General features: G+C 35.5%; 7 protein-coding genes across 7 annotated transcripts; 4 read left to right on the top strand and 3 right to left on the bottom strand.

Moving 5' to 3' along the window:
* Positions 1–321: 321 nt before the first annotated feature.
* myoF (myosin IF) lies at positions 322–3,748 on the top strand (the record flags this gene model as incomplete). Its single annotated transcript, XM_020571969.1, has 6 exons — positions 322–1,414; positions 1,657–1,697; positions 1,879–2,235; positions 2,313–2,441; positions 2,521–3,231; positions 3,305–3,748. 6 exons carry the CDS (start codon positions 322–324, stop codon positions 3,746–3,748), a joined length of 2,775 nt encoding a protein of 924 aa, XP_020437827.1.
* Positions 3,749–3,981: 233 nt separating this feature from the next.
* PPL_00950 (MFSD8-like MFS transporter) lies at positions 3,982–5,583 on the bottom strand (the record flags this gene model as incomplete). Its single annotated transcript, XM_020571968.1, has 2 exons — positions 3,982–5,244; positions 5,332–5,583. 2 exons carry the CDS (start codon positions 5,581–5,583, stop codon positions 3,982–3,984), a joined length of 1,515 nt encoding a protein of 504 aa, XP_020437826.1.
* Positions 5,584–6,416: 833 nt separating this feature from the next.
* On the bottom strand, positions 6,417–8,173 carry PPL_00949 (pleckstrin domain-containing protein; the record flags this gene model as incomplete). The annotated part of the gene is made up of 4 exons (XM_020571967.1): positions 6,417–6,426; positions 7,199–7,545; positions 7,652–7,736; positions 7,851–8,173. 4 exons carry the CDS (start codon positions 8,171–8,173, stop codon positions 6,417–6,419), a joined length of 765 nt encoding a protein of 254 aa, XP_020437825.1.
* Positions 8,174–9,853: 1,680 nt separating this feature from the next.
* On the top strand, positions 9,854–11,838 carry PPL_00948 (Esterase; the record flags this gene model as incomplete). The annotated part of the gene is made up of 5 exons (XM_020571966.1): positions 9,854–10,292; positions 10,395–10,708; positions 10,781–10,920; positions 11,050–11,116; positions 11,194–11,838. 5 exons carry the CDS (start codon positions 9,854–9,856, stop codon positions 11,836–11,838), a joined length of 1,605 nt encoding a protein of 534 aa, XP_020437824.1.
* Positions 11,839–12,017: 179 nt separating this feature from the next.
* PPL_00947 (LIM-type zinc finger-containing protein) lies at positions 12,018–18,386 on the bottom strand (the record flags this gene model as incomplete). The annotated part of the gene is made up of 4 exons (XM_020571965.1): positions 12,018–15,700; positions 15,788–16,961; positions 17,923–17,957; positions 18,332–18,386. The coding sequence occupies 4 exons, from the start codon at positions 18,384–18,386 to the stop codon at positions 12,018–12,020; spliced, it is 4,947 nt and encodes a 1,648-aa protein (XP_020437823.1).
* Positions 18,387–18,623: 237 nt separating this feature from the next.
* Positions 18,624–20,781, top strand: DAip1 (WD40 repeat domain-containing protein; the record flags this gene model as incomplete). Its single annotated transcript, XM_020571964.1, has 2 exons — positions 18,624–18,639; positions 19,010–20,781. 2 exons carry the CDS (start codon positions 18,624–18,626, stop codon positions 20,779–20,781), a joined length of 1,788 nt encoding a protein of 595 aa, XP_020437822.1.
* A 649-nt stretch (positions 20,782–21,430) lies between these two features.
* Positions 21,431–21,966, top strand: PPL_00945 (uncharacterized protein; the record flags this gene model as incomplete). Its single annotated transcript, XM_020571963.1, has 2 exons — positions 21,431–21,502; positions 21,631–21,966. 2 exons carry the CDS (start codon positions 21,431–21,433, stop codon positions 21,964–21,966), a joined length of 408 nt encoding a protein of 135 aa, XP_020437821.1.
* Between the last annotated feature and the right edge of the window lie 303 nt (positions 21,967–22,269).

Raw genomic sequence — 22,269 nt, 5'->3', positions numbered from 1 at the left:
AAATATCATTTTATTTGTTTGTTAACTTTTCTTCTTTACCACAAAGAGATTTTTTTGATCAACACCCAAAAATTTGCACATTTTTTTATTTTTCATTCTAATCATGATTCTTTTTGCAATGATTGAAAGGACGTGGGTTAAACTTTTTTTGCAAAAAATAAACTTTAATCAAAAATAAAAAAATAATCCCTTGACCATTTTTGTTTAGCTTAAAACAAAAAAAAAACAATCATCTATTTTAATTCAACAACATCAATCATAATTCCAAAGAATATGATAATTTAAATAGTAGTATTAGTAGTATAAACCATAATAATTCATATGAATAGTATAAATTTTGAGGAAAGAGGTGGTGGTACCACTACTGAGAATCACGATGATCTTTGTTATCTCGAGAAGATCAATGAACAATCGATTCTCGACAACATGCAACATCGATTCAATTCAGGTCAGATCTACACTAGAATTGGTGAGCAAATCATCAGTATCAATCCATTCAACAATAAGCATGTCACAGAGCAAAAGGATCAGCGTCTAAAACAAACCTACAGAAACAAGTATATGTATGAAATGTCACCACATATCTACCAACTCGCTGAGGATACCTACAAGAAGATGTTACAAACCGGTACCAATCAGTGTATCATTATAACCGGTGAATCTGGTTCTGGAAAGACTGAAGCATCTAAAATTGTAATGGATTATATCTCTCATTATCATCCACAATCATCATCATCTACTTCTTCTACTCCTTCTTCCTCAACAACACCAAATAGACAAAGATATAATAGAAATAATAATCATAATCATAATAATCAAAATTCAACAACAAGTATAATGAAACGTATTTTAGATTCAAATATATTGTTGGAAGCATTTGGTAATGCAAAGACTCAGAGAAATGAGAATAGCTCACGTTTTGGAAAATATATTACTATACAGTTCGATGCTGCCGGTGTACCACTCGGTGGAAAGATCACACAGTTTCTCTTGGAGAAATCTAGAATCCATTCTAGAGCTGCTGGCGAACGAAATTTTCATATATTCTACCAGCTGCTGACCAATCAATCGTTGGTGGAGCGTTTCAAGCTGAATAGCGATCCAGCTACTTACAACTACCTCGGAAATGACAGTGGTTCCGTATCGAAATCGACTGTAAACGATAGGGATGGATTTCAATCGGTCCTCAACAGTCTCGAATCACTGGGTTGGAGCACCGAAGAGACTGATTTCCTCTGGCGTATACTCTGCGCCGTTCTTCTCATTGGTAATCTCGAGTTCGAGGTCGATACCAACAAGAATGTTGATTCCGTGTTCATTGCAAGCCAAGATACGCTACTGAGAATCGCACAGCTTCTGGAATGCGATGCGTCGATGCTGGAGAAAGCGTTGATCTCACGTTCGCTCACCACCGGTATGGGAAAGCGAAAGAGCAACATTCACGTGCTGCTCGATCTCAACCAGGCGAATAGCACACGTGACTCGCTGGCAAAGGTTCTCTACGACCGGCTGTTCCAGATGATATTCGAGCGCATCAATCGCGCCATCCAATCGGAGCAGCCCGAAGTGTACAGTCTCGGCATCTTGGATATCTATGGATTCGAGTTGTTTGAGAACAACAGCTTCGAACAGTTCATCATCAACTACACCAATGAGAAGCTGCAGCAGCTGTTCATCCAGCTCGTCTTGAAGCAGGAGCAAGAGGAGTACCGACATGAGGGTATCGAATGGTTGAATATCGATTACTTTGAGAACGACAAGATAATAGAGTTGATCGAGGGACAGCCCGTAGGATTGCTAAAGCTGTTGGACGAAGCCTGCCTGGTTGGACAGACTACAAAAGAACAGCTACTCCAGAAATTCAATAGATTCTTCCAGAAACATCCAAACTACGAGAGCAGCGAGATGGAACAACAGAAATTCACGCTGAAACACTACGCCGGACCTGTAACCTACGATTTGGAACACTTTATTGCAAAGAATCGTGACCCTCTCAACCAAGATATTCTAGCGACACTTCAACTCAGTAACGATCCATACCTCTCAGCTCTATTTCCATCCTTGAACTGCTCTGGCAACCGAAAGATACCGACGATGGCTGGTCATCAATTCAAACAATCGATCAACGAACTGATTGCTTCACTTCAACAATGTCAACCACATTATATCAGATGTATAAAATCAAACGATGAAAAACAACCATCCAATTTCAATCAATCACTCGTTAGAAATCAAGTAAATATCAACGAGCAACAAATAACATTAATCAACAAATATTCTAAACTAATATTTATCTTTCATGTATATTATAGATTAGATATTTAAATATTGTAGAAACGGTTAGAGTAAGAAAAGCAGGTTATTGTCAGAAATATCATTATACCAAATTCTTTTCAAGATATAAAATATGTTGTCCAACAACTTGGAATCCTAAATATGATGTAAGTTTTAACTTTATTAATATATGATTATTAATCAATTTATATTAATATAAATTATTGCTTTATATATACTTAATAGAAATCAGTAAAAGAAGGATGTAATGAAATTATTAAATCTATTTTACCATCGCATGAAAGACAAAGCGAGTGTTTCTTTGGTGTAAAGAAGATCTTTATAAAGTCAGCTAGAGTTTTGTATCTATTTGAGAAGCAGAGACAAGACAATCTACCAAAGGCTGCCATTGCAATACAGAGGGTTTGGCGAGGTTATCTAGCACGTTGCTGGTTCAAGAAGGAATTGGAAAAGTTAAAGTTGCAAAAGGAAGAGATACAACGACAGTTGCTACAGAAGCGATCGGCTGTGAAGATCTCTGAGGTGTACTATAGATATAAAATGCGTTCGCTCATTGCTAAGCTTGCACCGTGGACACAAGCACCCTACTACAACAAGGGTCGTCAGATGCCAACACTCTGGCGAGTGAAACGACAGTTTGATGACTATCTTGTGCTGATCCAGCGTGCTTGGTGGGCACATGTCAAAGTTGCAAAACTCACAGCCGAGCAGCGTTCTCTCATCCGTCAAAAAGTGTTGGCGCTCGATCTGTTTGGTGGAGGCGGTACACTACGCAAGAAAGAATGGGATCCAAAACGAAGATTCCTCGCCGACTATCTAAATAACGATTCCAACCCAAAGAAAGCTCAGTATGTCCAAGCTATCCAATCACTTTTCCCAAGTGGAGATGATAAAGAAATTCTTTTCGCTGATAATGTTATTAAAGTAAACAAAAGAGTAGGTGTTTTAAATATATTTAAAGAATTAAACAGAAAGTTCTCATATTATAAAACTTTATATAACAATTTAGGGAAAATGTCAATTACGTACTCTAATTATTACAGATCAACATATCTATAAATATGATCCAAAGAAATACACTAGAAAGAAAGTTGGATTAAAGATTCATTTGATAGTGGCACTCAGTTCATCTAGTAAGAGAGATACTTTCTTGGCAATTCATTTCAAACCACCCGTGCGAGATCTATTTATTGACTTGGGATGTGATGCTGTAGAGAAGGTGTCAGAGGTAGCAACCATTCTTGTCCAGCAGGTTTTCAAACTCACAAAGAACACCATACCACTTTTGTTGAGAGAACCCGTCACCTTTAACAATTCACGTGACTCTCGTAACTCTGGTACTGATTGGGTGATCTCATTCTCACCATACGCAAAGAAAGAAACTCAAAGACAATGTACATTCACCAAAGGTAAAACCAACGCTGCAATCGTTTACTACCAAGAATCAGAATAATAAATAAATAAATAAATAAAATCAAACAACAAAATACTATATATATCAATATTGTGAACCAACTACTATTTGTTTGTTTTGTTTTTTAATCCTAATAAACCTTTATTAGAATTATTTAAATTCGGACCTTTTCTATTTTAATATATATATTTAATAAATATTTTATATACGTATATATTGGGAGAAAAAAAATTGTGAAAATTACTTATTTGTTATGTTAAATGCTATCTTATTTAGGAGTCATCATTTCTGACAGAGATTGATGATGGTGTTGGAGTGGTTGTTGCTGCTGCTGCTGCTACTGGCGCTGGAATAATGTAGTCTTTGTGTGGAGTCAATCTTCTGTAGAAAATTAATAGTACAATAACTCCTGTAGCTGTAAGACCTGCACATGTAAAGTAGAGGATGTCGTCAGCAACTCCAAACAAAGCGGTTGCCCAAATTGGACCCAACATTCTTGCCAGTGAACCACCGGCTGTCAACCAACCCATCTTTGTTCCCTGTAGCTTTGGATTGAGTACCTTTGAAAAGATGGCGTAGATCAGCGACGAAGCGATTGGATAACCGATCGATACAAAGATGGCACCCATAACCAACTGCCACTTTGGAAGACCGGTCTCCCAGCGGAACGGTCCATTGTCGTAGCTGGCCAAGAAAAGCAAAGCAATAAATAAATTTACATAACCAAACAACGCTGTCTTTCTATCGTCGATTCTCTTGATGATCGGTGTCGAAATGGCAACGAAAACCACCACAGAGAGCACACCAGAAGCACCCATAATAAAACCGTTACCCTTTGGTCCCCAACCATAGTATTTCAAAGTCATCATTGCCATGACCGATTCGAATACAGCGAAAATCGAGATAACCACTGCGAACAAGTAGATCGATACAAACACTGGCAGACGATCTTCCTCGGGCTCGTTGGACTTGATTTTTGCTTGCAACCGTTCTTCTTCGGCCTGATTGATGAGAATACCCGTTGCAATTGGTCTTGGTTTTTGTGGGTTGAAATAGAGAATCAAAACGATGACATTGACCAACGCGAACAACACCGACAGGTAACCGGGTGCGGTGTATTGTGAGAAGTACCATCCGTTGTAGCTGGTGTTCTTGAGGTAGGACAATGCGAAACCAAAAGCTGGACCCAAAACGAAACCGGCACCCTGTGCACCGGACATCTTTGCCATTGTCTGAGTCTTGTTGGAGAGAGTCGATGTCTCCGATGCGTAAGCTCTGCATACCGAAACATTACCGGCACCAACACCAACAATGAATCTAGCGATCACCATCACTGGGATGTATCCATCGCCAAACAAATAGGCGACTGCATACAGCGCATTTCCAAGAATGGAGATAATGATTGAAACGATCAGAGGTTCACGAGTTGGTCTCTTATTACCCCAGTAACCAAAAATAGGTGATGCAACAAACTGTCCAGCACTATAAATTGCAGTTACCAAACCATTATATTTACTTCCGTAATCTGGATTAACCTAGAGATAGATAGTTAGATAGATAACAAAAACAACTGTTAATAATCAATCTATTGTTTTGCATTATTGTCACCATTACTATCTTACCCAATTTAGATAATCTAACATTGATGGCATCATCAATGTGAAACCTATACTCATAAGGAAAACAGTGAGCACCATGATGTTGATATTCTTTGTGTTATCTGGTTTGATTTCATCTATATAATTTGGAGTGACTTGCTGTGCCGGCAATATCAATGGCGATGACTCTGACAATGATGAGGAAGATGATGACGACGACGACGATGAAGATGAATCATCATCCGAGTCATTTATTCTTCCATATTTACTAGACATCTTATATTTTTTTTATATAATATCTAATAATATTACAGTACTACTTTTCTTCTATCTTAATTCTTTCTTTCTTTCTTTCTTTAAGTATACAAAACAATGTTAATTATTTATTTTATAATGATAGATATTATTATTGTTATAAGTTGATCTAATATTCTATAAATCGTCGGGTCTCATAACATATTAATTAATTAAAAGGTGTTGGGGAAAAAAAAAAAAAAAGTTCTTGCAAATTTTAGGTTATAAAATTGAAAAATAAAAAAATAAAAATAAAAATCACTAAAATATGAATAATCTGTCGTTTGTGAGGTTGTCTTGGTAATATTATCCAACCTACATTGATATTATTATGTTGATGTTGTTTTGTTGTCGACAAATAATAAACTTTCACATTATTAATGTATTGATGCTAATGTTATATAAGACTATGTTTACTAAAAGTATGTATTTATAAAATAAACAATTATATACACTCTGTATTTGTTTTATTATTATATTATTGTTGTTGCTTAGCTTGTTATTATTATTATTATTATTATAATTTGTTTTTGGATAGAATTTGTATCAAATTGATCTCCACTTGTAATATTTTCTTTATGTGCTTATTTATAAATAGTGAGTGTTACTTTTATAATTTTTATTTTGGTGCTTATTAGTGGTGGAATGAACAAAAACACACTTTTTACCTACATTCACTGTGTAACTAACTCTAGATAGTCAACCTTCAAATTTATCTTTCTTAATAGTGATACTACTTTTGGTCAAACAAAATGATGTTATTTTTATCTTTTGTTTTTTTTTTTTTTTTTTGATTATTTATTAAAATGTTTATCTCAATAGGACCTATTTAAATAAATAAATAATCACTTTACTCTATCAACAAATAAACAATGATATGAAATAATAGGGTATGATATGGAAGTACAAAAAAATCAATGCAGAAAAAAATAACAAAACAAAACAACCAAATAATATTAATTTCGAATCAATTAAAAAATGTAAATGACTTTTCAAAAAAAAAAACAAGCAAATAAAAAAAAAAAAACAAATGCATGAATCGGATAGAATTTTGAAAATTCCTAATGCAAATCAAAAAAACAAGACCCGATCCATGTGAAAAAACTTGTGCTTTTACTGGTTTTTGCGTCGCCACAACCTTCTCCCACCACCACCACCAAAAACAAAATATCAACTCTGAAAACGTCATGCATGCGAATTTATATTCACAAAAAGTTGAAAACTTCTGTTTTAAGATAATTAACACCAAAATGCAAAAAAAAATTCAATATAAAAAAAAAATCAGTTCCAACAAAACAATTTGCCTGATCTTCATATATCTGCAAACACACCTATTCAGATATGATAGATCAATTAGGATTGATCGTTGCACTCTACACAGACAATCAAAAAAAAAAAAGAAGTTTTTTGTGTGTGACTGCAGTATGATAATTAATTATCGACGTTAGCAGGGAGAAGAGTAGCAAACATTGAAATTCACCTATTTCAAATTTCAACAATTGAGAGTTTGAGTTGTTTTGTTTTGTGTATATGAATGTATATATATGAAGATAGTTTATTTTTTTAAAAAAAAAGACTTTTTGTTGGTTTCTTTTACATTTTTGGTATTTTTCCAGAACCACCGTTGCTTGCAGTGCCAGGTGGCATATTGATAACGGCCTGTCTTAAAACCTCGATCCAACGAAACATATCTTCACCTGTATTACAGCTAATTAAATAACGTCTTTTGGGTGTTGAAATTATGAAACAATATGGTTTGCTGTCTACCTCTGACACCGAGTCTATCTGTCCACTCTCCCTCAGCGATATGAAACCACAATGTGATTTCTCTGTTGGTCCCTTATAGTAATATAAATATTCACCGTCGATCAGTCTCAGCCATCTCTTTTTCCAACTCTTTACAACTTCTCCTTTTTTTACAATCCATCCTTCTTTTACTTCAAACTAAAAAAAGAAAAAGAAAAAGAAAAAGAAAAACCGAAAAATTAATTAATTAAAATTGTCTAGATTCATTCAAATAGCATATTTATATCTTTATTAGTATACTTACATTAATTCTTTTTGCATCTTTTGTATTTGGTGGTGAAAATGATTTATTAGAGTATTTGGCTATTATCCATTGTTCTTTTAATCCTCTGTTGTATAGTGGTGAAGAAGATTAACAATGATTATGATATGAATATTGTTAGTTTGCTTTGGTTTAGTTTGGTATAGGTTTGAAGATAATTGAATAAGTAAGAATGACATACATTGAATCACCATAGGTTGGTTTTATAAAGCCTGGAGGTAGTGCAGCCTCCCATATTTCACGATTTGCTTTCTCGTTGTTTGTCGATTCCATCATGTCAACCTCTGACTCTTTCCAAGAGTCTAAATTGGCTGATTTAACACGTGATATATGCACACCGAGGTGTCGATGTACACCAGCACAAACTATACAAATAAATACACCGAGATTTATACTGGCCCACTGAACATCCGGTGATCCACAATCTGCACATATAGCATTCTCAGGTAGCTTCAGCAGTTCTTTGATTCTCTCCTTTTGTTTCTCATCAACTATTGATCCCATTTTTATCTTTGTGTGTTTGTGTTTGTTTTATTGTTGTTGTCTTATTTTTCGGTTTTATTAACTAACTAACTAACTAACTATATACAGAATTGATACTATTCTAATTCAAAGTAAATGAAATGATTAACTAAATACTGATTACTGTTTACTGTTTACTTATTCTTCTACAATGAATGAATGAATGATCATTAAATAAATAAATTAAAAAAAAAAAAAAAAAAAAGACGACTATACGTATGTATATATGCGTCAAATGATACTGATATATTATTAACTAAAATACAGCCAAAAAAGATTAATAAATAAAGAAGAATAATTGAAAACTATTCAATTCATTCAAAAAAAAGGACTGATTATAATTATTTCTACTGTTATATATGTATTATTATTATCGAAATTAAATTTAATAAATATATAATTTGTTGCTAACAATGTCAGAATTGTATTAATAAAATATATATCTGTTGAATGATGATGATGATGATGTTATTCTGTTGATATATATATATTATATTAGTTGAATTGAATTGATCTGATTTGATTTGATAATAATTTTTTATATTTAAAATATAAAAAACTAAATTAAAAAAGAAAAACAAATCAAAATCAAAAAAAGTGAAAAAAATAGAGATATATGTATGTATCTGTAATATATATGTATCTAATTATGAAAGCTAATTAAATGTTTGTTTATTTGCAAACACCTGTATATATATTTTTTTTATTTTTTTATTTTTGCCAATGTGTGTGTTGTGTGTGTGAATGTGTGTGAGTGATCGTTGTTGCTTTAATAACAATGTGGTGGTTTGATGGGATGCATTTAAGCAAAAATGTGTTGTTTGTTTTTTGTTTTTTTTTTTTTATATATTTGCACCACTGAAGTTTAATCCAATTTTAATTTGCTGATTCTTATTTTTTTTTAAAAAAAAAACAATCAAACTTTTTCTGTTTATGATCATTTTTTTACTCTGCCTCAATAAACATTTAAAAAAAAAACAAACAATTCATTTAAATCGGAAATTTTTATTGGTAGCAACATTGATTTACAATTGTGTTGGTTCTGTTGGTTTGATCGGACCTAAAACCAAACCTAATGAAAGAATGAATCACCCCAATTTTATTATCATTAATACCATTATCATTATTATTTTTAGTGATAGTGTCACTTATCATCAACCTAATTTAAAACATTGTAAACTATCCAATCAATTAATCAAATTTTTAAAATAGATATTTATTTATTTTACACAAACTTTTATTTAATGTCAATTTGTAATAGTTAATAATAAACTTTACCAGGTTTAAATTACTTTTTATATTTATTGATTTCAATCAAACTTTTAAAACTATAATTAATTAATTATCTTTTTTTTGAAAAATATTTGTTAAGTTAACAAATATTTTAATATTAAGTCAATGATTAACACACAGAAACAGTATGAATGATTGAATATCAAGAATATAAACAAAGTGTTGACCAAATAATTTTCCAAAGACTTTTTTGTTTTATAATTTTTTATTTTTAATTTTTATTTTTTTCAACACACAAAATTAAAAAGTTCATTTTTTTTATTGTTTATTATATTATATTGATTATTATTAAACTATCATCATCATCATTTTTATAATATTTATTTATTTATTATTGATTGAGTTGGTTTAGTTTAGAATAATAAAATAATGTCAATGTTAAATCAATCGTTGGCTGAGGAAGAGGAAGGTGAGTTCATTTCACCTTTTGCCTCTACTAGCTCTGCTGTACATACCTCTTCACTCTCTTATCCAACTAGCAGTGCAGACGATGTAAATACATCCACCAACAACAACAGTAGTAGTAGTAGTAGCAATAATAATAGTAGTGCAACAACAACCACTGCAACCAATAATAATATTTTACAATCAAGTACGGATGAACAACCACCTGCACAACAACAACCAAAACCAAAGAAGAAAGTACAGAAGCCAGCTGCCGAAGGCACGACAACCACCACAACAACTACAACATCTTCAGCCGATCCAGCTGCATCACCACCTGCCATCAAGAGACCGGAATGGGTACCAGATAACTCATCAACAAAATGTGAAATGTGTTCAAGTGAATTCACATTATTTAATAGAAGTAAGTTGTGTTGTGTTGTGTTGTTAGTTAGTTATTACAACTCAACGATAATAATCAATGATATTGATATTTTGATTGTTTTATTATTATTATTTATATTAGGACATCATTGTAGAAGATGTGGACATTTATTCTGTGGAGAGTGTTGTTCATTGAATGTTTCATTACCACCAGAATTTGGATACACTACACGTGTTAAGGTTTGCTCTAAATGCTTTGCCACTACACTCAATGATCGTGCCAGAGAGGAGTCAACTATTACCATCAACATTGGTGGTGTTAGCAAAGAGACAAAGGCTGTATCCGGTTTGAATAAAGTATTGCTCTGGAAGATGGGTGCTCATGAAGATGGTGATTTCGACAGATCCGTAGTAGATGTATTTGAAACTCCATCAACTGCTATTCCAGTTTCAAGAGTAAGTCAATTCAATCAACTCAATCATTAAATCAATCAATCAAATAATTAACATAATCAATTTAAATTTTAGGTTCAAGATTTAATGTTGGAAGCAGGTGATCTTGATGTTCAAGGATGCACAGGTTTCAGAGTTAGAATCTACAATCCATCAATGGAACCAGGACAAAGAAAGACAAACTTCCCTATTTTAATGTGGTTCCACACTGGAGGGTAAGTAGCAATATTGTCACATAAAATAACAATTATTTTAGTTGCTTACCAGATATTTCCAAAACCAACAATATCCAAAAATTTATTTTCATTTTTGTTCTTCCCCAAAACAAAAAAATCATAATCTAGATTTTGCACAAAATCAATTGAAACACCATCTGTTGATGGACTCTGTAGACTACTTTCCAACCAAGCTGTAAGTGTTTGAAAAATAATCATTGCATATATAACTGTTTGATTATTAATTAAATTTTATTATTATTATTTCTTTAGGGATGTGTAATTATTTCAGTAGATTATAGATTGGCACCAGAGAATCAATTCCCAGCAGCAGCTTTGGATTGTTATGCAGCAACTTGTTGGGCAGTCAAAAAGTCATCGTCATTCGATGGTGATCCCACTCGTATTGCAGTGGCCGGTGACAGTGTTGGTGGAAATTTAGCAGCAGCAGTCACCTTGATGGCACGTGATAAACAAGCACCAAAACTATGTGGTCAAGTACTGATCTATCCAATTTTAGACTTGAAGCGTAACGAAGGAAATTACTACTCTAGAGTCATCCACAAAGAAGGATATTTGATGCCAATGAGTTATTTCCATTGGTTCAGTGCCAAGTACTGTCACAACGACGATATAGATAATATTTATGCCAGTCCAATACGTGCTGCCTCAAGCTCAAAGATTGGACTAGCCGACCTACCACCAGCCCACGTCATCACCGCTGGACACGATCCATTCTGTGATGAGGGTGAGCTATATGTAAAGAAATTGAAAACTGCAGGTGTACAGGTCAACCATACTCGTTACACAAACTCACCACACGGATTCTTTGCTATGGGTCTCGATGAATCAAATGAGGCTGTCATGGAAGTTTCAATAGCTTTGAAATATATGTTCCAAAGAAGAAGATCCAATTAATTAGAATTTTCATTAATTCATTCATAATAATAATAATAATAAATTAGCCATAATACATATATTTTAATGTTTTTTTTTGTATAAAAAATTTATAAATGTATTTGTTTTATTGTTGTTGTTATTGTTATAGTTGTTGGTTGGTATATAAATAAACAAGTTTGATTGGTTACATATTTAGCTTAATTGAATAGATCATCTTCTTCTGCGGTTGTGTCGAATAAAGTGGATGAGAACTCTTTCTTCTTGCCGGTCGATGATTGTGATGATGAGTTGGACGATGATGAACCCTTGAGCAATGCTTCTTTCTTCTTTTGGTACTCAGAGAGGAAAGAATCACCAGAGTCAGAACCACTGGACTTTGTTGATCTATCTGGAGTCTTAACTTCGACCTCTTCAGTCTTGGATAAATGTTTCTTTTCTTGTTCCTTCTCTTTCTCCATTCTTTCGATCTCACGTTGTCTCTTTTCTCTTTCTTCATCTTTGGCTTTTTGTTCCTTTTCACGTTTCTCCTTTTCTTGTCTTTCTTTTTCCTCCTTCTTTTTCTCGTCTTCTCTTCTCTTCTTTTCGTCTTTTTCCTTTCTTTCTCTTTCTCTTTCTTTCTCTCTTTCTCTTTCTTCCTCCTTTTCTTTTTCCTTCTCTCTTTCTCTTCTTTCTCTTTCTTTTTCTCTTTCCTTTTCTTTTTCTTTTTCTCTTTCTCTTTCATTTTCATCCTCACTATCAGATTCTTCAACTTTTGCTGGTTTCTTTGAGGTGGTTGTGTTTGATGATTGTTTCATTCTCTCTCTTCTCTCTTTCTCTTCTCTGAGCTCCTCTTGCTGTCTCAACTTTTCTTGGTCTCTTTGACGATCCAACTCTTTGGCATCGGTGTCATCACCACCTGCTTTCTGACCCTTTTTGGCCTCGAATTGGTGTTGTGGCTTCAATTTACCGAAACCTTCATCGTAGTTACCTCTGGACAAGAATGTCTTCTTGAAGCAAGGCTTACAGAAGGTCTTGGACTCCATACTGGCATATGAACCGAGCTTCAATTGACAATTGCAAACACCACAACGGAAGCATGCCTTGTGGAAAACTTTACCATCGGCAGAGAGTCTCTCAGTGTTATAGACAGTCTTTGAACAAACCAAACACTTTTCAGAACCCAAGTTTTGTGGAGCTTCATTGTTCTTTGCCATTTGTCTGAAACGATTGGAAGTTGGAGCACCACTCTCCTCTTCACTCTCACTCTCTGACTTTACCTCTGGTTTGTTCTTAATGGTTGGCTTCAACTTTGGTTTCTCTGGCTCCGATGGTTTCTCTGGCTCTGCTGGCTTGGTCACCACTTCCTTGTTGGCAGCGGACTTCTTACTGGTCACCTTTGGCTGGACAACAACAGTCTCTGGCTCAGCATCGCTGGTCGACTCTGTTGAGGTGTTGGAAGTAGTAGAGTTGGCACGCTCACGTGGTTTAATACGGTAGTCATCACGATCATCAGCGGCACCGGTCGATTTGACATCGGATTTGATGTACTTGTCAGTGATACCGGCACGTCCAGTCAAACTGACAGGAGTAGTCTTGGCCAGTGGTCCTTTGTTGTAGACGATGCTAACACCGCCACCCTTCGCAGTGGAACTCTCAGTGGTGTTGTAGAACATCTTGGCATTCTCTTTGATACCCTTGAAGTTCTCGGTACGGGCGGTGTCGTCTGGCGAAGTACCCTTACCGTAGTTGGCACCGGCAGCAGCCTTCAACTTGTTCTCAATGATGGTGTCGGAGATTTCATCACGTGACATCACTTGCAGCTGAGTGTGATTGTACTTGAAGAACTTGTCGACGTGTGGCTTGTGCATGTTTGCCTTGGCTTTGGCAATACCGGACAGGGAGTCCGGTACGTATGTGATGAACACGAATTTGGCACGATCGGAATCACCATAGAGCACACGGAGATAACCATACATTACCTCCTCCTTGAGACTCTTTAGGAGTTCGTTCAAACCGTTCGAACCTTTACCATAGAGTGACAAGGTTTTCTTCATTGAACCGTAGCCAATCAACATCCAGTTGGTAGAGGTTGTGTCATCTCTGATATCCTCCCAGGCATCTCTCAATGCTGGATCGGACAAATCACACTCGACATCTGGATTCTCAGTGGTGTCTCTCTTTGGTGGTGGAGCTTGTTTCTTGGCTGGTTGTGGCTCTTCCTCTTTGACCTGTTCGAATATCTTCTTGTTTGACACGGAGACAACCTTCTTTTCTGGTTCTTCTTTCTTTGGCTCTTCCTTCTTTGGTGTTTCTTTCTTTGGTTCCTCCTTCTTTGGTTCTTCCTTCTTGACCTCTTCTTTCTTTGGAGCAGTTGGAAGACTTCCTCTTGACTTTGGTTTTTGTTCTTGCTTGACTTCCTTTTCTTTTTCTTTTTCACGCTCACGTTCCTTCTCTTTCTCTCTTTCACGTTCACGTTCACGCTCACGTTCTCTTTCCTTTTCTTTTTCACGCTCACGTTCTTTTTCTTTTTCTCTTTCTCTTTCTTTCTCACGCTCACGTTCACGTTCACGCTCCTTTTCTTTTTCACGTTCACGTTCCTTTTGTTTCTTATCATCGTCATCTCTCTTTAACTTTCTTTCTCTTTCTTCTTTCTCTTCTCTTTCTCTCTCACGTTCACGTTCTCTTTCTTTTTCACGTTCACGCTCTCTTTCAAGTTCTCTTTCCTTTTCACGTTCGCGCTCTCTTTCTTTATCCTTTTCACGCTCACGTTCTTTCTCTTTTTCTCTTTCTCTTTCTCTCTCACGTTCACGTTCTTTTTCTTTTTCATGCTCACGTTCTCTCTCCTTTGCACGCTCACGTTCACGTTCTTTTTCCCTTTCACGCTCACGCTCACGATCCTCTTGCTCTCTCTTGACCTCTTGCTCTTGTTTCAATCTGAGTTCTTCTTTTTCTCTTTCTCTGTCTTTTCTTTCTTTCTCTTCTCTCTCTCTTTCCTTTCTCTCTCTTTCTTTTTCTCTCTCTTGAGCTCTCTCTTTTTCTCTTTCCTTTTCCAACTCCCTTTCTCTTTCGATCTCGAGTTCTCTTTCCTTTTGTTTCTTTCTCTCTTGTTCCATCTGTTCCTCGAGCTTAGCGGTCTTCTCAGCCAACAATTGCTTGTGGTATGCAATCTCTCTTTCCTTTTGTGCTTCTAAATCCAAACGTTCTTTCTCCTGTCTGGAAACCTCCTTGGCCAATTCATCTTCCAACTCCTTTGCCTTGAGTTTCTCACGCTCAATGAGTGCCTGTGCTTCCTTTTGCTTCTCGACTTCGACTTGCATCAAACGTTTCATCTCCAACTCACGTTCCTCCTGTAGTACACGTTGGCGCTCTCTCTCACGTTGCAACTCGTCTTCGTACTCGCGCTCCTTTCTCTTCCATTCCTCCTCTTCATCTTTTCTCTTACGCTCGTACTCATCGCGACGACGTTGTTCACGTTCACGCTCCTCTGCTTCACGTTCACGTTCCTCACGTTCACGCTCTGCCTTTGCTTTGTTCTTGGCTTCACGTTCCTTCTCCATTTCCTTCTCGGCATCACGTTGTTTCTGAAGAAGATCAGCGGCTTCACGGACACGCTCCTCCTCTCTCAACTTTTGTCGCTCGTCATACTCCTTCTTCTTTTGAATATTCTCAAGCTTCAACTGCTCCAAATGCAACTTTTCTTCATTCTCTCTAGATTGTTTATTGAGAATCTCCATCTCACGATGCTCTTTCTCGACACGATCTCTTTGTTCCTTCAACTTTTGTTCGTTATCCTCAATCTCTTTCATTCTATTTCTTCTATTAACTTCGAGTTGTGCCAATAGCTCTTCATTTTGTTTCAATAAAGCATTTGATGAATTTGATTGTTTTTCCAATGAATTCTCTGTTGAACAAACAACAATAACAATATATTAATATAACAAACATCTCTAGATTATAGATCTTAACAAATTAACTAAAACAAACATACCATCAATTACATTCTTATCTCTAATGAATAGGCTGATTTGATTTGCAAGTTGTTCACGTTCTAACTTTGCGTCTTTGAGTGACATAAAGACAGAGGTTTTCAATGCTTCGAGATACTTTCTGTCTTCTTCACGCAAGAGTCGCTCCTGTGCTAAAAAGTCACGTTGTTCCTGTTGGAGTGACTCTGTTTTCTGGTTGACGATCGATTGCATCTCGAATTTGAGTTTTTGGATTTCCGAGCGTAGACGTTGCTCGCATTCATATTGAATCTGGTTGACTTCCGATTGAATGAGCATGGAGACGTCCTCTTGGACACGACGACCTTCGTTGCGTGCGTGTGTCGACGCCATTCCGTTGATCGCCGGAACCATGGTGGATTTCCATTGATCTTGGACGTAGTTGACAGTGTGCTCGTGGAGGTGTTCACGTTCGCGCTTGGCGACGCTCTCTATTGTCTCGCGAAGCTTTGAGAGTTCATCGCTGAGAGCGACACGCGCCAACGACATGTCACCGGTGATCTTGTCAACGAGACGATTGACGCGCTGCGATTCCTTGTCCGAGGTAGAGACAAACTCTGACTTGAGTTCCTTTCTGTAGGATTCGAGACGTTGCATCAGCGTGCTCACTACACTGTCGAGACGCGCGCCAACAACAGTCGCCGAGGTAGCGACCTTGGCGTCAAGTGTATTGATAGCAGTCGAGAGACGATGGTCAAACGAATTCGAAAGAGAAGTCAACTTTTTATCTTGGTTACTCTCAGCCACCGATAGCTGTGATTCCAGCGCGGACAACGAAGAGTTTAGTCGTTGCTCGGAGGTGGATTGAGCAGAGGAGAGTCTGCTCTCGGTCGAGGTTACACTAGAAGAGAGTTTCTTATCGAGTGTATTCTCAGCCGACTTTAGCTGTGCATCGAGATGAGCCATTCTCTCAAACAAATCACTCGACAAATCATTGAGACGAGTGGAAGTTGCAGATTGAGCGGTTCTCGCCGATTCCTGTAGCGAGTTCTGACTGCTTCTTATTTGCTCGTTGAGAGTTGTCTGGTTGGTTCGCAACTGCTCGTTGAGATTCGCTTGGTGTGTACGCATTTGCTCGAGAAGCGAAGCGGTTGCCTCGGAGGCAGACGCTTGGTGGGTGCGCACCTGCTCGTTGAGGGTGGTGTGATTCGAACGGATCTGCTCGAGAAGTGAGCTGTTCGATTCCGACGATGCAAGTTGGTTGGCACGCACCTGCTCCTGGATCGACGCTATCGCCGTTGAGAGACGCTGGTACAGCTGTTTCAGCTTGTCTTCGAGACCGGCGACGTGACGCTGCTCGATCTGCTCGTTCAACACCGACATGTCGGGACCGAGGTTATCTTTGATCCAAGCGGTGATCTTGGCACGTGTCGCCTTCTCCTCTGAAATCAACTGACTGTGTCCCTTGAGCATCTGATCGACATTTCGCAGCTGTTGATCGATCGTCTCAAACTGACTCTTTTGATTCTGTTGTGTCAGTTTCATATCGACGATTTCATTCTTTAAAGATTTCAAGAGTTTTGTCTTTGATTCTGCATCTTGGGCGTTTGTAGCCATGACTTTTCTTTTCTAACTTTTCTATTGAAAAAAAAACAACCAATCAATTCAATTTAACCTTAAACTTAATAAATTATAATTTATTAGATCATTAATTATATTTAGATTTAAAATCTAAAATCTTAAATCTCAAAAACAACTTACAGTTTTTCTATATAAAAAAAAAACACAATGTTTATCTTGTGATGATATGTTATACTTTATTAATATTACAAAAAAAATAAATAAATAATAAAAAAAAAAAAGATATTTAAAGAAAAGTAGAAGTAATCTAGTACTATTACTATATATGATTTTGGTGTGTTGGTGTATGTGTGTGAAGATGTATAAATGTATATTTTAAAAAGAGATATAAAATATTAGACCCTTATTATGAAAAAATGAAATATGATTCAAAGTGCTTGCACACAATAATATCTTTTTATGCATAAAAAATAAAAATTAAAGCAATTCGAAAACTCATTGGAAAAATGCATTGGAATCGTTCTCAAAACTAAATTTTGTTTGAATTTGATCAGTCAAGTCAAATGAAATATAAATAAATTTTAATATTATCATATACATTATTCTTATGATCATATTCTTTTTGAAAATCAACTAAAATGTTTACCAATAAACAAAGTAAAATAAATAATTGTCAGGTGTGCATACCATCTTTGGTTGATTTCAAAACATTATCAATATTTATTTACATAAATATCAATATTTAAAAAAAATTAATAAAAAAAAGTTATTCACAACTTTTATATTTACTATTATTTTTATTATATATTCCAAAAAATATATTTATATTAATAAATTGAAAAATAAAATAAAATAATCTTTTATTTTACTTTTTTGGACAAATAAATTAAAAATAATATAAACTATATAATAATAGGAGGTAAGGTTGATTAATCAATGAAAAGACCCATCCAAAACAAATATTGTTGTATTTGCATTTTCAAAAAATTTTATAATAAAAAAAATACAAACTGAAAAATTTGTGGGTTTTGAATTGGGTGGATGACTTGAAATAGTATCCATTTATTTTATTTATTATTATTTTTTTTGAATTTTTTTTGAAAATTTGAATTTTTTCACTTGTCAAATCAGAGGTAGTGAACATTGTCATTTTATTCTGTCTGTAAAGATAAAACCTACTAATTCTGTTGTATTATAAATATCAAAAACTCAATTGTTAAATTAAAAATAATTTAATATATTAAAAACTATCATCTTAATCTTTGTTTTCACATATACCTATTCTTTTTTTAAATAAATATGTCTATTACATTAAGTAGGTATCATAATAATAGTCCACCAATAATCAACATATCCACAAGATAAATAATAAAATAAAACAGTCTTCAATTTCAAATCCATTCAATCCAAATCAATCATTACAAAACATAATTAAAAGAATATGGAGTTGATTTGAAGATCAGAACTAAAAAAGTTGAAAAAAAAAAAAAAAAAAAAAGAATAAAATTAAAAGTGGAAGTGAAACATCTAGACTTTTTAGTATGATGAAGAAATTAATGGATATGAAATTGGATTGGATTGAATTGAATTGAACAGAATGTTTAGGAATAGAATGATTGTTAATTTTATAAAAATGGGAAATTTTGTTATTAATATATATTTTTTTTTTTGATAATTAATTATAGAGAATGTTTTTGCACCAACACCAACAGTAACTCGTGGTAAATCAGTATTTGTAAATGCTGATCCAAAGGGTACCAATTTGGTTTATGCATGTGGTAATGCAATTATTATTAGAAATATAAAGGATGCTACTGTTGCAGATATCTATTATGAACATCCAGCAGCCACTACCGTTGCACGTTATTCACCATCGGGATTCTATATTGCTTCGGGTGATGTTCAAGGTAACTTGCGTATTTGGGACACAGTCGGAAAGGAGCACATCTTGAAGATCACATTGAAGGTTTTGGGTGGTGCCATCTTGGATTTGGCATGGAGTGCAGACTCACAGCGTTTGGTTGTCGTCGGTGACGGTAAGGAGCGTTTCGGTGCCGCCGTCTTCTGGGACTCTGGTGCCAGTTGCGGTGAGATAATCGGTCACTCCAAGTTGATCCAGACCGTTGACATCAAGTCGTCGCGTCCATTCCGTGCCATGACCGGTTCAGAAGATTTCAACGTCAACTGGTTCGAAGGTCCACCATTCAAATTCAACAAGATGGCTGCCACCTTTGGTCGTTTCGTCAACTGCGTGCGTTTCTCACCAAACGGAGACAAGGTTGTCGCCGTCAGTTCCGACAAGACCGGTGTCATTTTCGACGGTAAGACCGGTGACAAGTTGGTTGACCTCCAGGGTGGTCATGCCGGTGGAATCTACGGTGCTTCGTGGTCGGCCGACAACGCTCGTATCCTCACATCCTCGGCAGACAAAACCTGCAAGGTCTGGGATGCCACTACTGGTGCCTGTCTCAAGACTTTCACTTTCGGTGACACCACCAACGACCAACAACTCGGATGTCTCTGGATCAACGACTCGTTGATCTCTGTCAACTTGGACGGTGAGATCTCATTCCTCGACGAAGCCAACGTCTCCAAGCCATCAAAGGTATTGAAGGGACACAACAGAAGTATTGGTGCCATCGCTTACGATCCAACCACCAAGACTGTTTTCTCATCGTCGATCGACGGTGTCTTGTACCAATGGGATCTCCACACCGGTATCGCCACTCCATTCACCGGTGTCGCTCACAAGAATCAAGTCACTCAAATCCAAATCTCTGGTGACTCCATTATCACTTGCGCCAAGGACGACAGCGTCAAGATCTCAACCATCTCCAGCCGTACCTACGGTCCATCGATTGGAATCGATTCGCCAGCTGTAGGTGTCTCTGTTGCCGGTGACGTTGTCGTTGCCGCCTCCATGAAATCGATCTACGTTATCCGTGCCGGAAAGTTGGTATCGACCACCGCTGCCGCCTGGGAGCCAACCAGCATCTCCATCAACACCAACCAAAAGGAGGTTGCCGTCGGTGGAAAGGACAACAAAGTACATCTCTACAACTTGGCCGGTGACAAACTCACTGACGCCGGCGCTTTGGAGCACCACCGTAATTTCGTGACCGCCGTCACCTACTCGCCATGCGGAACACTCTTGGCTACCGGTTGCGCCAATCGTTCCATCATGGTCTGGCAAGGAAAGACCGAGAAGGTCAGCGGTTGGGTCAATCACTCTGCCCGTATCAACTCACTCTCATGGACTGCCAACTCGAATCACCTCGTTTCCGCATCGCTCGACGGTTGCGTATTTGTATGGGATGTAGTCAAGGGAGATCAACCAATTCAACTCAAGAATGCTCATCCAGGTGGTGTCAACATTGCCGTTTGGACCAGCCCAAGTCAATTTGTTTCAGCCGGTAACGACGGTGCCATGAAATTCTTTGATGTCACCTTCAAATAAATAAATTTCGAAAAACCTCTCCACAAAAAAAAAAAAAAAAAAAACTGTTAAAAAATAAATAAAATTAAATTATTACAAAAAAAAAAAAAACCTTTTTTGATTGTATATCAATCAAACTTAATCTAATCTAACCCTCTTTATTCTAATCATTCATTCTATAACAGTTTTAGATGTGTAAAAAAATTAAAAAAATCATGATTTCAAAGTCAAATATTATTCAATTTGTGGATAAAAAATGAACAAGTGCAAATATAAATAGATATTAAAAATTTATTCTTGATTGTTTAGAGATTGTAGTACACAAATTAAATAGTAGGATTCATTTTTTAAACATTTTAATCAATCTTGGTAAAAAAAATTAAAATAAATTATAATTTTTTAAAAGATTTTTAATAATATCTAGATTTTTGCAATAAAATTTTTACGCTTGAATGTTCGAACGACAGATCTTTGTTTTGATTTGTTTTGATTTACAATGATTCACTTTAATTAGTTTTTTTTTTTTTTTTGATAAATAGAGAAAAAAGATTACGTTAATTTGATTCATTTAAGAAAAAAAAATCTATTTGTCGTAAAAAAAATTGTAATAATTATAATTGTAATATTTGTATTTGTAATATTAAAATAAATAAAAAAAAAACCAACAACAATGAGTAAACCAATAAATAAAAAAGTAACATCTAATAATCCTGCTGAAAGTGGAATTGCTAGAGGATATAGAGTATGTATAGGTTACAAACTACAAAGCTTAAAAAAACAAACTTTAAAGCTTAAAAAAAAAGATTCTAAAGCTAAATAATTGTTTTTGAAATATAATAATTGATAATAATAATTTCATAATTATAATAGATGGTAATAATAGGTATTCCTTGTTTGGCAACAAGTATTGGAAGTTTATTGGCAATGTTAAAAATGTATTTCTATCCTGATCTATTGAGACCAACATTCCTACCAACAGGAACTTTTGCAGTGTTGGCTCTCATTGGATTGGCAGCGGCTGCCGTAGTGTTTTTCAAGACCTTTAGGTTCAACTCTCAAATTTCAAAGAGTGGAGCAATCTCTGTATTATTACTGCCCGTCGGTCTTGGTTATTCTCTTTCCACTCTTATAGGAGCGAATAGTCTGTTGTATTCTGGTTTATTCACAGGATTGACATTATTTGGTGCTTACAGTGGTTTTTTATAAATTAAATTATAAAATATTAGTTTTTATATATTATAAGATATTATTAATTATCTTTATTTGATATGGGAAAAGTTAACTTTTTATAATTTATTCTTTGAATTAATCAATTATTTCATTATATATATCTAAATATATTTTTCTTTTTGAAAGTAGCAATTATATCGTCACTTATGAACTTAAAACACATAGATTTCCTTTTTTAGACAGAGATGTTTGGAATAAAAAATTAAGAAATTCCCACAAATCCCAAATTTGAAAGGGGTGAAATTTTGTTAAAAACTGTGAGTGTTGTCTTTTTTATAA

Source organism: Heterostelium album (genome assembly GCF_000004825.1).
Source record: "Heterostelium album PN500 unplaced genomic scaffold PPL_contig1, whole genome shotgun sequence".
In the NCBI taxonomy this organism is placed as follows: domain Eukaryota; phylum Evosea; class Eumycetozoa; order Acytosteliales; family Acytosteliaceae; genus Heterostelium; species Heterostelium album.
The sequence above is the reverse complement of the archived record's forward strand: the minus strand, read 5'-3'. Positions and strand labels throughout refer to the sequence as shown.